The sequence below is a fragment of the Lepisosteus platostomus genome, chromosome 20, assembly GCF_059453375.1.
Source record: "Lepisosteus platostomus isolate fLepPlt1 chromosome 20, fLepPlt1.hap1, whole genome shotgun sequence".
In the NCBI taxonomy this organism is placed as follows: Eukaryota; Metazoa; Chordata; class Actinopteri; order Semionotiformes; family Lepisosteidae; genus Lepisosteus; species Lepisosteus platostomus.
In genome coordinates this window covers 16,731,198-16,746,522 of record NC_142630.1, presented here as the reverse complement: position 1 = coordinate 16,746,522, position 15,325 = coordinate 16,731,198, and the positions used below count along the sequence as shown (strand labels likewise).

At 54.5% G+C, this 15,325-nt stretch overlaps 2 protein-coding genes across 2 annotated transcripts; one reads left to right on the top strand and one right to left on the bottom strand.

Annotated features, from left to right (window-relative positions):
- Positions 1–486: 486 nt before the first annotated feature.
- exosc6 (exosome component 6) lies at positions 487–1,523 on the bottom strand. Its single transcript, XM_088614279.1, has one exon. The coding sequence runs from the start codon at positions 1,472–1,474 to the stop codon at positions 647–649; it is 828 nt and encodes a 275-aa protein (XP_088470405.1). The 5' UTR covers positions 1,475–1,523; the 3' UTR covers positions 487–646.
- A 1,295-nt stretch (positions 1,524–2,818) lies between these two features.
- LOC148644653 (alanine--tRNA ligase, cytoplasmic-like) lies at positions 2,819–15,162 on the top strand. Its single transcript, XM_088614354.1, has 21 exons — positions 2,819–2,933; positions 4,215–4,372; positions 4,598–4,786; positions 5,356–5,501; positions 6,635–6,826; positions 7,528–7,672; positions 8,386–8,531; positions 9,202–9,310; positions 9,398–9,548; positions 9,632–9,756; positions 9,849–9,993; positions 10,127–10,305; positions 10,614–10,727; positions 10,829–11,035; positions 11,306–11,490; positions 11,873–11,981; positions 12,330–12,443; positions 13,051–13,170; positions 13,294–13,380; positions 13,645–13,758; positions 14,193–15,162. The coding sequence occupies exons 2-21, from the start codon at positions 4,229–4,231 to the stop codon at positions 14,376–14,378; spliced, it is 2,907 nt and encodes a 968-aa protein (XP_088470480.1). The 5' UTR covers positions 2,819–2,933; positions 4,215–4,228; the 3' UTR covers positions 14,379–15,162.
- Positions 15,163–15,325: the final 163 nt, after the last annotated feature.

Below are 15,325 nucleotides of genomic sequence, written 5' to 3'. Positions count from 1 at the left end.
GTATACACTGGCAAAACATTTTCAGAAATCTAAAAGGAAATACTGAACATGGAGTTCTGCTTTCAAAGACCATGGTGAACAAGTTTGTAGACTCATTGACAGAAAATAGCCTTCATGAGTCCAAGATTAGTGTTGATCAGGGTCTGTAACCAGTCACACTGCACACACACAAAACGGTCTCTTGATAGACAGACTTCTGATTTACTCAAGAGCTTCATTCAAGTGTGTCAGGTGTCCATTTGAAAGGAAAACAAGTATCTGTGAATAAACGATCAAGTTTTTATGAATGAAAATAGTTTTGGACAATTCAGGAGGACCAACTCCCACACACACACACACATCCATACAAAACAGAGTCGGGAATAATTCCCTGATGTCGGTGTCACTGGATCTCGAGGGATCCTCACTTTCTACGTGTTCAGTGTTTTTGCAAAATACAGTTTTGCGTTTGTCGCACGGGAAAAGAAAAAGGAAAAGCAAACGAACTGACTCACAGGAACGTTTAATAGAAAAATCAGACAGCACAAATCGTCCGTGATGTATATGACAAAAATAAATATCTCGTCTCTGAGAAACGCTTCGCCGACAGAAACAGAAGCGCGTCTTCAAGTTCACTCGCTGTGCGGCAGCTCCAGCAAGTTCGCCCTCAGACGGCTGTCGGAGGCGCTTTCCTCCGCACAGCCCTCGCCAAGGCCTGCTGGATAACGGGGTACAGGCGCTGGCACCCCTCGATGCAGGCTTTCACAGCCCCCACCAGCGTGTCCTCCGCCATCTCCCCGTCCGACTGCAGCCCCGACACCTGGTGGAGGCTGGGCAGCAGAGCCACAGTCACCCTGCCCTGGTTCTCTCCAGACCCGGCGGACTGGGCGCCGCTCTCCTCCGCGAAAGTGGGGTCGATGAGGAAGGAGGGCCCGTCCTGCCTCAGCGCGCAGCCCAGGACCAGGTCGTACATCTCGATCCCGGCGTCCGCCAGCGCCAGGGAGGCGCAGGTGACGGCGTGGGCCAGAACCGAGCCGTCGTGCTCCAGCGCCACCACGTTGACCTCGATCTGCGAGCGGGGGTACTTGTGCAGACAGGCTGCGGGCAGCAGGCTCTCCAGCAGCCCCAGAGACAGATCCTTCTCTTCGCTGCCCTGGATCCAGGAGCCCCTCTTCGGGCACGAAAACGGGGCGAAGCGAAAGTCACACACCAGCCTGCCGGACTTCATGTCCACCTCGTCCTTCCTGTCGGTCTCCCGTGGTCCGTACACCGAGCAGATCAGCTTCGTGTTCCCCGCCTCGATGTAGGCAGACCCCTTTGCCTGGCTGATCAGTCCGCATCGCGCAAATACCGGCCGCACGTCGGCCTGGCTCCGCTGCCTCCCGTCCTCCCTGCCTTCCTGCGGACATTCAGGCTTCCCGGTGCTCGGGAGGACGAAAAGTAACGGAGACTGAGACTCATCTGGACCCCTCACTCGCTTGGTATCCACCGGCATGGCTAGTGTGGAAATACCATAGACAGTAGTGCGCAATAGTCTTTTGTAGATTACACTTCCTGCACACTGCGGGCAGAGGTTCATGGGATACGAAAAGACCTCCGAACGAAGGTTTTGGAGGAGAGGGATGTGCGCCGGATATAATTGCCTTTCCGCGCCGATACGGCATGCAGTATATTAAGTTATTCTAGATGTATGAGTTTCTGTTGTAAATACTGACTTTTCGAAATCATGGCCGTTAGTAATTTTGACGAGCAAAACGTGTTCGTATGACGTCACAACGTTACTTCCCGAGAAAGGGCAGCAGATAATAAAATGTAGAGACGGCATTTACAAGATTTTGTTTTTTATTCTAATATATGTAAGTATTTTTTAATCCCGGCAAGCAAGGGATACAAGGCAGGACACACTCGCACCAGGGCCAACTTTCCAAGCTGCCAGTTTGTGTTTGGACTGTGGGAGGAAACCCACACAGGAAGCACACCCAGGAATGGAACCCAGGCTCCAAGCACTACACTATAGCAAAGCTAACTACTGTGCCACTGTACCCTAATAAGACCACTGCTTAACCAGTAGGTAGGCCAGATTGGAGATGCCCCTGATCTAGATTAAATTAGACAGGACACCAAGATGACACCCTCTTATGAGGCCTATTGTGGGATCCTTCATGACCAAGTCTTAGTGTAAGGTCATATGTGAGGGTCCTACAGCACCGTGCTGCCAGTCACCATACTGGGGCATCGGTTTGCATACTTTGAGCCAGGTGAAAGATCGCCTCCTGCTGGAGTACCAACACCTGTTACAGCAGCAACCTGTTTCCTTCAGAGGGCTCCCATCCCAGTACTGGCCATGCCCAGCTCTGATGAGGTTGTGAGATCTGATGAGATCACGACAAGCCAGCAGTATTGCTGTCCAGCTCTTTGGAGCGTGATCAGTACCCACCCTATTCTGCATGTTGTCCCTGCGTGTTAAGGACTACAAGCAAAAACAGACTGTATACTGAGCGTTATTTTCTTAAAACTATTGTTGTTTCAAGACCTATGTGCATGCAACGAACATGCATAACATTAGAATGGAAGGTTATTAACACTGCCTTTTTAAAAACTCGTGTTTCAGCTGTATAAAGCCCTGAAAGTCCGAGTACGTGGGCGCCACACCGGGTTAATGACAGATATGCAGTACGCGCTATGCGCTGCAGCTCTTCCACACGAGCCGACTTACGGATAAATTGCATCAGCCGCACTCGGCGTCTCCGCGCGGCCGAAAATAACCGGTTTGTGCCTTTGCGTAAGACTGACATCCCGTGCAGCCAATCCGCACCGAGAAACAGTTAACTTCCTGCTGCAGCGAACCAATGGCCACCAGGGAAAGGCGGGGCAAAGGGGTAAGGCGTGTGGTTTTGCCGGTGCGAGGCAGTGGTCTGCTGAGCGTGTGGAGATTGGAGGGTTTCAGACTGCATGTGAGTTATGTCTACTGTATTGTGCTTCTTTTTTGAGAATTGAAGGCTAGATTTTATGTGTTCGTTCCTAATATGTGTGGTTTAATTGATTATGTATCATTATGATAGGCTATTACGAGCTCTGCCTGGTTGTTGAGGGTTATTTTGGTCAGGTGACTCTAACGTAGCTTCTATAAATCTGATTCTTTTGTCTGAACCCACATAAAGGTTTCTGATGGATTATTTCTGATGTTACAGTACGAGCGAATGTGAGACATTTTGTTCCGTAACTGGTGGATCGTTCTGTGCAGGTAGAAGATGCATACAATATAATTTGTGTTTGTGACCGTGATATTAATGTCCGACGCTCGATTGCGTCGTAAGCCTGCTGTCAGAAGCGGCGGTGTTTTTGTGGCACCACGAAAACATGATCATTCAGTCATATGTTTTAGCAAATAAAAGTGCAGACGTCATTATTCCTTATCAGGTCTCCACAAAAAAAAGGCAGTGTTATCGTAAGTAACTACTGTGATTGTACATATATTTGCTCTCAGAAGTAGCGCATGCACTACAGGAATAAAGAGCCGAGAGTCAAGTCCTTGCGGGGTTCAGCGCAGTCTTGCTGTTCGGAAGCTGCAGAGGTGAAGCTCAGGGTAGAGGCGGGCGGGTTGAAGACGCGATCAAATCGATTCCAGCGGTGAGGTGTGACGATTTGGACACTTTCTGCAAAGCCTACACTCGCGAAACGTGGACACCTCCCCGCGGGTAAAAACCATACAGTGCCCTGTCGCATCACGTGACAGCGCGGCGTGTTTTAAAAAGCCCCGCCGAGTCCTCGCGGGGGGGTGTCTGCAGAGCTGCCCGCACAGGCGTGGACGAGATGCCGCCTGCAGACCTGTTGCTCGCCGGCTTGTCACTGAAGTGCGTGAGAGCAAGGTGTAAGGGAGGCCAGGGTCACCTGGGGTGTGAGTGCTTGAGCAGTTCAGAGGGAGCGAGGCTGCGCTGTTAACGTGCACTATTGTGTGCTCTTGAAGTTCATTGAGGAGAGAAGCAGGTATAAGTTATTTGCAAGAAGGCAGCGCTCCTTTCTCCCTGCTTGTGTGCATCCAGACGAAGAGCTATACTGTGACGTCTTTCTTTGGCAGTTTAGTCTTTATTGTGTCTGGGGAGATTTGGTGCAGCCCAGCTGTTCCCAGGTGGGCTGTTGCTGGGAACAGGTTCCGACAGGTTGGGGAATGCCCGGGGGCGCAGGCCTGCCGCCCTCTCTGACCCCGCGCGCCCCTCTCTGTCCCGCCCTTCCAGAAGCTGCTTCCAGGATGGACTCGTCGCTGACGGCCGCGCAGATCCGGGAGAGGTTCATCGCCTTCTTCCAGAGGCACGAGCACCAGTATGTGCACTCCTCCTCCACCATCCCGCTGGATGACCCCACGCTGCTCTTCGCCAACGCCGGCATGAACCAGGCAGGTGTCCCCCCCTCGCCCCGCGTCTGTGCCCGGTCACTGAGCACCCACGTCCGGGTCCGGGAACCCCTCGCTCTGCAAGGGCGCCCACAACTGGAGAAGGGGGCATGCCTGCGCCCCTCTCTGGCACGAGCGGACTCTCGTTCTTCCTCCCCCGCGTTCTGGCTCTGGTCCCCTCTCTCGGCGGCCTGTCCTCAGTCTCCCTCTCGCTCTCTCCCCGCGCAGTTCAAGCCCATCTTCCTGAACACCATCGACCCCGCCCACCCCATGGCCAAGCTGCGCCGCGCCGCCAACACGCAGAAGTGCATCCGCGCCGGCGGCAAGCACAACGACCTGGACGACGTGGGCAAGGACGTCTACCACCACACCTTCTTCGAGATGCTGGGCTCCTGGTCCTTCGGGGACTACTTCAAGGTGAGGGGCGCACCCCGGGAGCCCCAGTCTGGAACCCCCAAGCTGCAGCTTTGCTAATGTTTCTAGTTTATTCCATCCATCCATTTTCTAGCAGCTTTATCCAGCTCAGGGTCGATGGGAAACTGGAGTCTTTCCCAGCAGTCAGTGGGTGCGAGGCAGAACACACCCTGGACTAGACGCCAGTCCATTGCAGGGCACACACAGACACACACACTCACGTCGGGGGCAGTTTCCCAGAAACCAGTTAACCCACCAGCATGTCTTTGGACTGTGGGAGGAAACCCACACAAACACAGAGAGAATGTACAAACTCCACACAGATCCAGGTCCAGAACTGAGCCCAGGGCCCCAGCACAGCCAGGCAACAACACTAACCACTGCGCCTCCCTTGGCATTCCTGGCTTCTTTTTTATTCATTATTTCTTTAACCCTTTGTCTTGGGGGATTCTTACTGAATCACCTTCCAATTGTATTTTTTTAAAATAAAAACAGCTGTTTGTCAGCAGAGGATCTGCTGGGAGCGCCCCCTGCTATCCGAATGAGTCTGATTGTGTGTCTGTCTGCCGTAGCACCTGGCGTGCCAGATGGCCCTGGAGCTGCTGACGAAGGAGTTCGGGATCCCCATCGAACGTCTGTACGTCACTTACTTCGGAGGGCACGAGGAGGCGGGCCTGGAGCCGGACCTGGAGTGCAGGCAGATCTGGCTGGACCTGGGGTGAGTGTCTCCTCGACGCCTCCCTCTCTCCTCTTCCACCCTCCTGCTCTGCCAAGTGAGCTTTCTGGGATAGCAGCCCAGAAAGGGAGCAGCGTCCGTCATATTCAGTATCGGTCAATGCGATCAGTCAGTTTTTTTCTAATATAGCACCTCAATCCAGGGCATTCTAGATGAATTATACCATATCTGGTGATAATAAGTTAGTAGAGTTTCAAAAATCTCATTTATCAAGGTGTTGAACAGGAGGAACTTTGTCTTTTAAGATTTTCCCTGTTGTCTCGGTGTTTTTTCAGGTCTTTTTGTTTGTGAAATTCTGCACTTAAACAATTTGTAGATGGATTTTGCTCCCCTTTATCACATTTCTCCTTGAAGACAAAAGCTCACCTATCTGTCAGCGCAGCTTTTCAGATGTGTGTAAAAAAACCAAAACACTGAGTTTCTGGACTCCTGTGAAAACTAGAGAAATCCCCCCTCCCCCCCATCTCAGAATTAAATAATGGTCTAACGTAGCAGGAGTCTACAGAGTCTTGTGGACTGGTGTTTCAGCTCTGCTGTCCAGACACAGCAGAGTGTACTGGATCTGGAATGGTCAGTTTGACCTACTTGCAAACTGGCAAGCTCTTCGATATTCCAAACCTTTCTGACTGAAATCTGAACCGGTAGCCCTGACAGTTTTAACAGTTCCAGACTCGTCCCTGGAAATTGCAAATGTCCCTGACTGTTTCTCATGTGAAACTGATTTTAGTTTTTAGCGAATGAGTGTGGCACTGCTGGACATTTCAGCTCTTTTCACCTTCCTGTTGGGCTGGTGGTTCTTGTTCTTCTGGGGAGAGGTCTGAATTGTTAAATGTGGCAGTGGCCGCTGTTTCTGCATGGAGGCCTTCAGAGCAAGAGCGATTCAGCCTTTCGCCTGTGTTTTGTTCTTGTTAATGCTGTGTAGTGGAGGGATTTCTTTCAGTAGCTGTTAGGTTGTGAACGTGTGGAATAGCATCAGGTGTGAGCACGTCCTGTGTCCGGTCACTCATCTGTAATTTGTGCAGCAGGCGGTTTGCACTCGTGTGCTGAGTCCTTTCCCGCTGTTTTTATTTCCCTCATCTTTCACTCTGCCACCCCTCCCTGCTCCCGCACGCCAGTATGGAGGAGAGCCGCATCCTGCCCGGAAGCATGAAGGACAATTTCTGGGAGATGGGGGACACGGGCCCCTGCGGGCCCTGCAGCGAGATCCATTACGACCGCATTGGGGGTCGCGACGCCGCCCACCTCGTCAACATGGACGACCCCAACGTGCTGGAGATCTGGAACCTCGTCTTCATCCAGTTCAACCGGTAGGAGGGGCCGGTGACGTGACGCATTGCAGTGTGGGAGTGGGGGGGGGGGGAGGCAGGGCGATCGGGATGACCGTGTGACTCCGTGTGCACCAGCCGGGACACGTCGAGGCAGAGCTACCCTGAAATTGAGAGCTCACAGTCCCGGCCAGCCATCAGACCGTGCAAACAGCTGAACTGTCGCTCGTTTGTCAGCTATTTGTTCGAAAGCCTGGTTTCCGCGCTGGTCTTACAATGAAAGACCAGTACGTGCCACTCAGTGACATCACATTGGCATTACGCAGAGACTTTCATTTTTGCCACGGCAAGATGCTGAATTTTACAAGTGAACTTCTTTCAGTTTAAGGGCGATTTTGAAATCCTGTGCCGGTGAGCGTGAATGGTGGACAGCAGTGTCTACTGATGGCAGCTACCAGCCTGGTTCTGAGGGCCACCAGGTCTCTGCTTCTAATCCCGCCCTGTAAATCCTTATTACTTCGTTGATCCAGTTAGCTGCAGGTGTGGCACCTTCCAGACCCAGAGTTGGTCGAATACCTCAGCTGGTCATTGGAAGCAGTTTACTGTTTTTTTCCACTGCCTATGGTTTTGGAGACTGGGCAGGGCTGCGGAGCTCTGGACTCCAGAGTGGGCGTGGGGGTGGTGGGTGGTGTGTGGTGGTCCGGATGACCCCTGACCTTGGCGCGTGTCGCGTTTCCCCACAGGGAGTCGGAGACGGTGCTCAAGCCTCTGCCCAAGAAGAGCATCGATACCGGCATGGGGCTGGAGCGCCTGGTCTCCGTCCTGCAGAGCAAGATGTCCAACTACGACACCGACCTCTTCGTGCCCTACTTTGAAGCCATCCAGAAGGCAAGGCTGGGCGAGGGGGCGGCGGTGGGCTGTGGAGGGGTCTGTAAGGGGGTCGGTCTGTATTCATGGACCACCCTTGATGCGCTCGCTTGACAGGGTGCTGTGTCTACGCTGAGCAGATCCCTGTGCAGATCAGTCTCCTCAGAACAAGCTCCTCTGTGTGTGGGATATTGTTAAGATGGATTTTCCAGGTAGTAGACAATCAACCAAAAAAGGCTTTAGTGAGGGGCTCTCAGTTTTTCATACTCTTGGGGACACTCTCCATAAGGACCCCCCAAGTAAAGACAGAATAGCACATCCAATATAGGTCTTAGAACTGGCACTTTAAAGTTGTACAATGTTGTTAGCAGACCGACCTGCCACAGTGCATATTGTCAAAGCAGATCCATTAGTGACGCCAGACTGAGCTCTGAGTCTTGCAACAGTAGCTCTCCAATCTGTTGATTTCCCTTGTATACCTGGGAGACCTGAAGGGTAGCTTGTCCTGCAGTCGAATATCCTCGGAAATCATCCATCCATTTTCAATAACATTTATTTAGAGGGTCGTGTTGAGCTGGCACCTATCCCAGCGGGCACAGGGCACAAGCCTGGACTACCCCTGAGACAGGGTGTCCATTAATGCATTTCGAGGTGCCGATCAGTACAATTTCACCCTTGTTGGCGCTGCGGCGCCTGAGTGCCTGCCTGTAACGGCCCCTGCCCCTCTCCTGCAGGGCACGGGTGCCAGATCGTACTCCGGCAAGGTCGGTGCCGAGGACGCGGACGGCATCGACATGGCGTACCGCGTGCTGGCGGACCACGCCCGCACCATCACCATCGCCCTGTCCGACGGAGGCCGCCCTGACAACACGGGCCGCGGGTGAGCACCAAGCTCCGGCTCCCAGCATGCCGCCGCCACGCGTCTCCGCCGAGAGAGCCGTCTTTCTGAGCCGCGCCAGTCCGCGCTGGCTGCAGAGGAGCAAGGGAAGGTTAATTCCCCGCTGGAAGAGAGGAGAAACTCGCCACTTGCGCGGTCACAGTTTTCCGTGTTTAGTCCCGGGAAATAACAAATATTGAAACAAGGCTTTATTCCCCGAATAATTCATCAAGCACGCCCACGAGAGCTAGCGAGTGAGCCTGCTGTTATTTCATTTGTATTTGCTGTTTTTATACCTATATTTCATATCTTGAATTACCATAAGAGGTTATTAGGGTTTTTCGAGTGTCTTTTTGAATGGGAGTTGACCTTCCTTTTTCACACCCTGTGCTGTGATTCAAGACTCTGGTTCCTGTTCCTGGCTGCACAGCTGTGGTGGTAGATGTGCCACAAGATAAAAGCCTGTGAGCTGCAGAATGGTGTTTTTTCACCAGTGCATCAAAATGACAAGATCGGATCGTCCTTAAGTTGTGGACAGTGCTTCTGTGCCTGGACGGTGCTGTATTTCTCGGGATCGGTCCTGTCCCGTGTTCTCTCTGGTGAGCTGCTCAGAGTGTGTCAGTGTGGCGTTTGCAGCGGTGCTGTAAGTCTCTGTGTGTGTGCCCATGTGCAGGTACGTGCTGAGGAGGATCCTGCGCCGAGCTGTGCGCTATTCCCACGAGAAGCTTGGCGCCCCGCGTGGATTCTTTGCCTCGCTGGTGGACGTGGTGGTGACGTCTCTGGTGCGTTCCTGTTTCTTCCCCTCCTTCGGCTTTTTTTGTGCCCTCTTCTCCCCCTCCTCTCTAACCTCCCTTCCTCTGTCCCTGCAGGGCGACGCGTTTCCCGAGCTCAAGAAGGACCCCGACGCGGTGAAGGACATCATCAACGAGGAAGAGGCGCAGTTTCTCAAGACCCTCAGCAGGGGGCGGCGCATTCTGGACCGCAAGATCCAGAGCCTGGGGGACAGCAAGACCATCCCAGGTGAGGATCCGACGTGCTCACGCAGGGCTGCTCTGGGCACTGCCTGGGGTCTCGCGCGACCATCATACCCGCTGTGCCCGCAGGGGACACTGCCTGGCTGCTGTACGACACCTACGGCTTCCCACTGGACCTGACGGCCCTCATCGCTGAGGAGAGGGGCATGGGCGTGGACCTGGAGGGCTTCGAGGAGGAGAAGAAGGCGGCCCAGGTGAGCAGCAGGGGTTGCTGGGAGGAGTGGCCGCTCTCTCCTGCCCGGCTGCGCGCTCACGCCGCCCTCGTCTCCGTTTCGTCCCGCTGCAGCTGAAGTCCCAGGGGAAGGGCGCGGGCGACGAGGACCACATCATGCTGGACATCTACGCCATCGAGGAACTGAGGAACAAAGGGGTCCCCACGACAGACGACTCCCTCAAATACTGCTACACCTCTGACAGCTCGGGGAGCTACGGTACGTGCCCAGCCCCTGCCCGCCTGCTCCACTGCTCTCTCCCACCCTGCCTGTCGGTGTTACTTTCACCGTCTCCAGCCCGTAATTAGTAGTACTGATCTTGCCGTTCCGTCTTCCTCCCCCCCCTCCCCAGTCTTTGAGCCGGCCGTGGGCACAGTCTTGGCGCTGCGCAGGGACAAGCAGTTCATGGAGGAGGTGTCAACCGGGCAGGAGTGCGGCGTGCTGCTGGACCGCACCAACTTCTACGCGGAGCAGGGCGGGCAGACCTTCGACGAGGGCTACATGGTCAGAGAGGACGACTCCGCCGAGGACGTAAGGACCCCCACTGTCCACCAGGGGGCAGACTGGTCGAGCTGCAGTGTTAACTGGCAACCAAGGCGTCTCGTTGCCATGTTATATATAATATTTTTAAGGAACTAGTAAAGGTTTATTCCGTGTGCCGCACCTGAAAGAACGCTCCAGAGCCGAAACGTTGTGTCTCTTCTTTTCAGCGTAGAATAAACCTTTACCTGGTCGTTTGCAGCACGCTGACACGGCTCCCTGCTTGAAATCCGCTAGTGTTATTCAGAGCTCAGGCCCTCACTGGGATGTTCTTGTTGCTCCTCTCTCTCCGGGCGCAGAAGACGGAGTTCTCGGTGAAGAACGTGCAGGTGCGAGGCGGCTTCGTGCTGCACGTGGGCACGGTGTACGGCGCGCTGCGGGTGGGCGACCGCGTGGCGCTGCACGTGGACGAGGTACGTCACGCCGCCGCCCGCCGGCCCGGCGCGCCCCGCCGCCTTTCCTTTGCGGGCTAAAGCAAACGAACCGGGGCTAAAGGTGGGGGATCTCTGTCCAGGCTCGGCGGAGGACCATCATGAGCAACCACACCGCCACGCACATCCTGAACTTCGCTCTGCGCTCGGTGCTGGGCGAGGCTGACCAGCGCGGCTCGCTGGTGGCGCCCGACCGCCTGCGCTTCGACTTCACCGCCAAGGGCGCCATGACCACACAGGAGGTCCACCGCACGGAGGACATAGCCAACCGCGTGATCCAGGATGCCAAGGTGAGGCTGCCGAGGGCCCCTGCTGTTTGACCATCATCAGAACTTGCCTGCTTCATTCGGTGCCTTTCTTCTTTTACCACTGGCTGTGTACGTTTCTCACTCTCCCCTGTCTGTCTCTCTCTCTCGATCCCCCTGTATCTCCCCACCCCTGACTGTCTCTCTCCTCTCTCTCCTCCTCACCTCTGTCTCTCTCCTCTCTCTCCTCCTCACCCCTGTCTTTCTCTTCCTCACCCCTGTCTCTCTCCTCCTCACCCCTGTTTCTCTCTCCAGCTGGTATATGCCATGGAGGCGCCCCTTGCCTCAGCGAAGGCGATCCAGGGTTTGCGTGCAGTGTTTGACGAGACCTACCCTGACCCGGTCCGAGTCGTGTCCATCGGCATCCCTGTCCCGGACCTCCTGTCAGACCCGAGTGGGGCGGCCGGCTCCCTCACTTCCATCGAGTTCTGCGGCGGAACGTGAGTCTCTGGGAGACACAAGCCCTTTCCTGTCCCAGTTCCTTTCTGTTTTAACTCAGACTAGCACTGCGAGGCTGACGGGCCACAGGGCCTGCAGTGTTTCTAAGAGCCGAGAGTGCTCCCGGTGAACCAACACCTTCCTGCCCACGGCCGCAATTGGCTTGGGAAATGCCCTTCATGGTCGCCCCGTGAGGCTCAAACCTGAGATCACAGAGCACAGCCAGTGTTTAGGGGGGCACCCCTGCCTTCCTTTTAAAAAAAAAAAACAGCTGACCCACACTGTAGATGTGGTCTACGTATACTTTTGACTGTGAGCACAGGTGAGGCCGCTCTGTCCTCATGTCAGTGTGAAGCAATCCCTGACCTCTGCCCTCCGATTCAGGCACCTGCAGAACTCGAGCCACGCTGGGCCCTTCATCATCGTGTCGGAGGAGGCTATCGCCAAAGGCATCCGCCGCATTGTCACGGTGACCGGCCCTGAGGCGCAGAAGGTAACAGGGCGTGGGTTTCAGACAATGGGGCGAAAGGTTGCAGGTTTATTTCTCCTCTCTACGTTTCAGCAGGGGTGGATGGTTGTGATCTGTGTCTCGTGCTCCTGCAGCAGGTTAGCTGCTCACCTGGTGCTGACCGAGGACGCACCTGTGATAATGCTGACGCGACACTGGGAGAAGTGCAAGCAACTTTTAATTTGAAAATGAAATTTGGGGAGAAAATAGAGCAGTGCTTACAGATGGAACCTAACCGAGCGTATATTTTTAGGATTTCAGCAAGGCTGTAGAAATGCACTCTGTGCGCCATGTGTGTCTGTACTAACCAGTTGCCTGCACTCCCTGTGTCAGGCCCAGAGGAAGGCTGAGGCCCTCGGACAGTCTCTCCGAGCCCTGGGCGAGAAGGTGAAGGTGCAGACTGCTCCCAGCAAGGACGTGCAGAAGGAGATTGCTGACCTGACGGAGGTGAGACACCACAGTAAGACAGGGGCTTGGGCTCCCTGCTGTGTGTGCTGAGCCTTAGTTTGCTGTTAACGTCTGATCTCTCTAATGACCTGCCCAGGTCCGTTATAGGCTTCCTCTCAAACCGCTCTTTTAAAATCTACCAGCAAGGTTGCTCTGAAGGAGGTATGGCCATATTGAGGTATTTCCTTTTCATATGACCTGTATGTAATCAAGATAATTGCAGGAACAGATTTGACTGAAATAAAATGTGGCAGTGTCTTTCTCCAGGAGACCTCTGAGTACGATACAGGATACTGAGTGAGTGTCTGTACAATTGTACAGTTCTTTCTGGGCCTTTCAGACCAGAGGCCAGACTGTGTCTGTCGGTCTGTACGATTGCAGGCTCTGGGCCTTTCAGACCAGAGGCCAGACTGTGTCTGTCGGTCTGTACGATTGCAGGCTCTGGGCCTTTCAGACCAGAGGCCCGACTGTCTGTCGGTCTGTACGATTGCAGGCTCTGGGCCTTTCAGACCAGAGGCCTGACTGTGTCTGTCGGTCTGTACGATTGCAGGCTCTGGGCCTTTCAGACCAGAGGCCTGACTGTGTCTGTCGGTCTGTACGATTGCAGGCTCTGGGAGTGGCTGCGATCTCGCAGTGGCGGAAGGACGAGATGCGAGAGGAGCTGAAGGGGCTGAAGAAGATCATGGACGATTTGGACAGAGCCAGCAAGGCAGATGTGCAGAAAAGGGTGAGATGACGGATAAGACTTCCCCACTCTGGTCCCCGAGGGGCTGTAATGTAGCATGTAATACAGGATGAGAGTAACAGCAAGTGTGCGTTTTGATTTTGACTCTGATCTGCTGTCTTTCAGGTCCTGGAGAAAACAAAGCAGCTGATCGAAAGCAAACCCAACCAGCCTCTCCTGGTCATGGAGATGGAGAGTGGAGCCTCTGCCAAGGTACTTGTCTCTGCTGTCTTCCACTATCCCACAGTGCCTCTGCTCCCCTGCAGTCTATAGCGACCCTGCTACTGTGGTACCCAGCACTGAACATGTGCAGCTATAGTACCTTCCTGGCTGTGTGACTTCACAGCAGAGAAATGCTAATGTGTGAAACAAACAGTCAGAAAGATGTTTTGCAAAACAATAGATCAGAAAAACTCAGCAATGTAATTACAGTGAGATAAATGTGTACGCAGCCATTTAATACATCACCCCTCCCAGGCGCTGAACGAGTCTCTGAAGCTGCTGAAGACGCACTCCCCCCAGACGGCTGCCATGCTCTTCACAGTTGACAACGAGGCGGGCAAAATCATCTGCCTGTGCCAGGTGCCGCAGGTACAGCGGAGTCTCTTTCTTGCATCTGCTGCTCATCTGCATGACTGGAGCCCTGTGATATTCCCACGGAGCGGAGCCCTCTTGCTCTCTTAATTTGCTAAATGATCTAATTATCCACTTGACCAGTTTAAACTTTGTCCCAGGTTTAATCATTACTTGTTATTTTAAATTACTTACCGGGCAGAGCAGAGCTGAAGAACAGTGTGCTGGAGTCCGGTTTAGTGGTAGAAAGTCCAGTTTCTTGTCCTTCACAGTTCCGTGTGTCTACACAGTGGAATGGATTGGGGTGTCCGATATCTTGATACCTCCCGGGGCCCTTCCTGTGTGTCGTCTTGGCAGCGCTGATACTGGATGCTAGTAGACGATGCCGTTAGGTGTGCCAGTGGGCCGGTCTGCTCCGCTGATAACCTGCCTTTCACCTCTCTCCCCCTCAGGAGGCGGCTAACCAGGGTCTGAAGGCCAGCGAGTGGGTGCAGGAGGTCTGCCCCCTGCTGGACGGCAAGGGCGGTGGCAAGGATATGTCAGCCCAGGCTACAGGCAGGAATACTCACTGCCTGCAGGAGGCGCTGCGGCTGGCAGACGACTTCGCCCGCCTCAAGCTGGGCGACCTGAAGAACTGACGTGCTTGTGGTGGGGGGGAGGGGGAGGGGAAGGGGGGGGGTGATGTAGCCCCACTGCTCTGTCACTGGTGACGCCGCGAACAGACCGAGACATTCCAGACAGGCTCTTTCCATGGGATGATAAAGGGAAGCGGCTCAGTGCCGGAGCACGGTGGGGGCAGAGGCCTGGCGGGACTGATGGGCACCCCTGTTCTGGCGGAACTCCTCGGTTCGGTCCGACCCGGACAGCTGAGCCCTCGTCGCACGCCCTCGCAGTGTCCGGGTCGTTCTTTCTCGAGCTGGGCCGGGGGTGAGCGTGCGTTGGGAGACCCGGAATGGGGTGGGGCTCCCCGCTCCCCACCCCACTGGGTGCTCCAGCTGCCGATGGAGCTGACCGCGTTTCCGAGCCAAGCCAGCAGGGGCGCCCTTCTCTCGCTATCCTGTGCTGTAGCCTAGGGTTTGTGCAGCAGGAGTCGTGTGTAACTTGAATGCAGTTGCTCCACTAGGCCTGACGGTGGCAGTGTTGCACGCCTCAGGCCAGGTTGCGTAGAGCTTTTGTGCAAACTCTCCTCCCCCACCACCCTCTGTTAAAATAGCCACTTGGTAGAAGCTGTACAGTAGTCTGTCTTGGGGAATGAGCCACAGATTTTTCTCATGTTAGGTCTCCTGCAAAGATCATGTGCGGTTATCGGATCATTGTCATTGAGAATGTCTACAACAAGCATTACTAATAAACCTTAACGACTGCAGCCTGTCCTTGTGGAAGAAACTCACATCCTGTCAATAAAGCTGTGGGTGAAATGCAGCTCTTTGCACTGTCTCTTGTCTGTCCCAGAACCCGCTCTTTCTGGGCCGCGTGTTCTGCTCCCCCTGGAGAAGCCGGGCTCCGTGCTCCACTGTGGAAGTAGTCCTGGAAGGGGTGCTGTTACCCCGTGTTAACAAGCCCCGCTTCTTGACTGACACGCCTC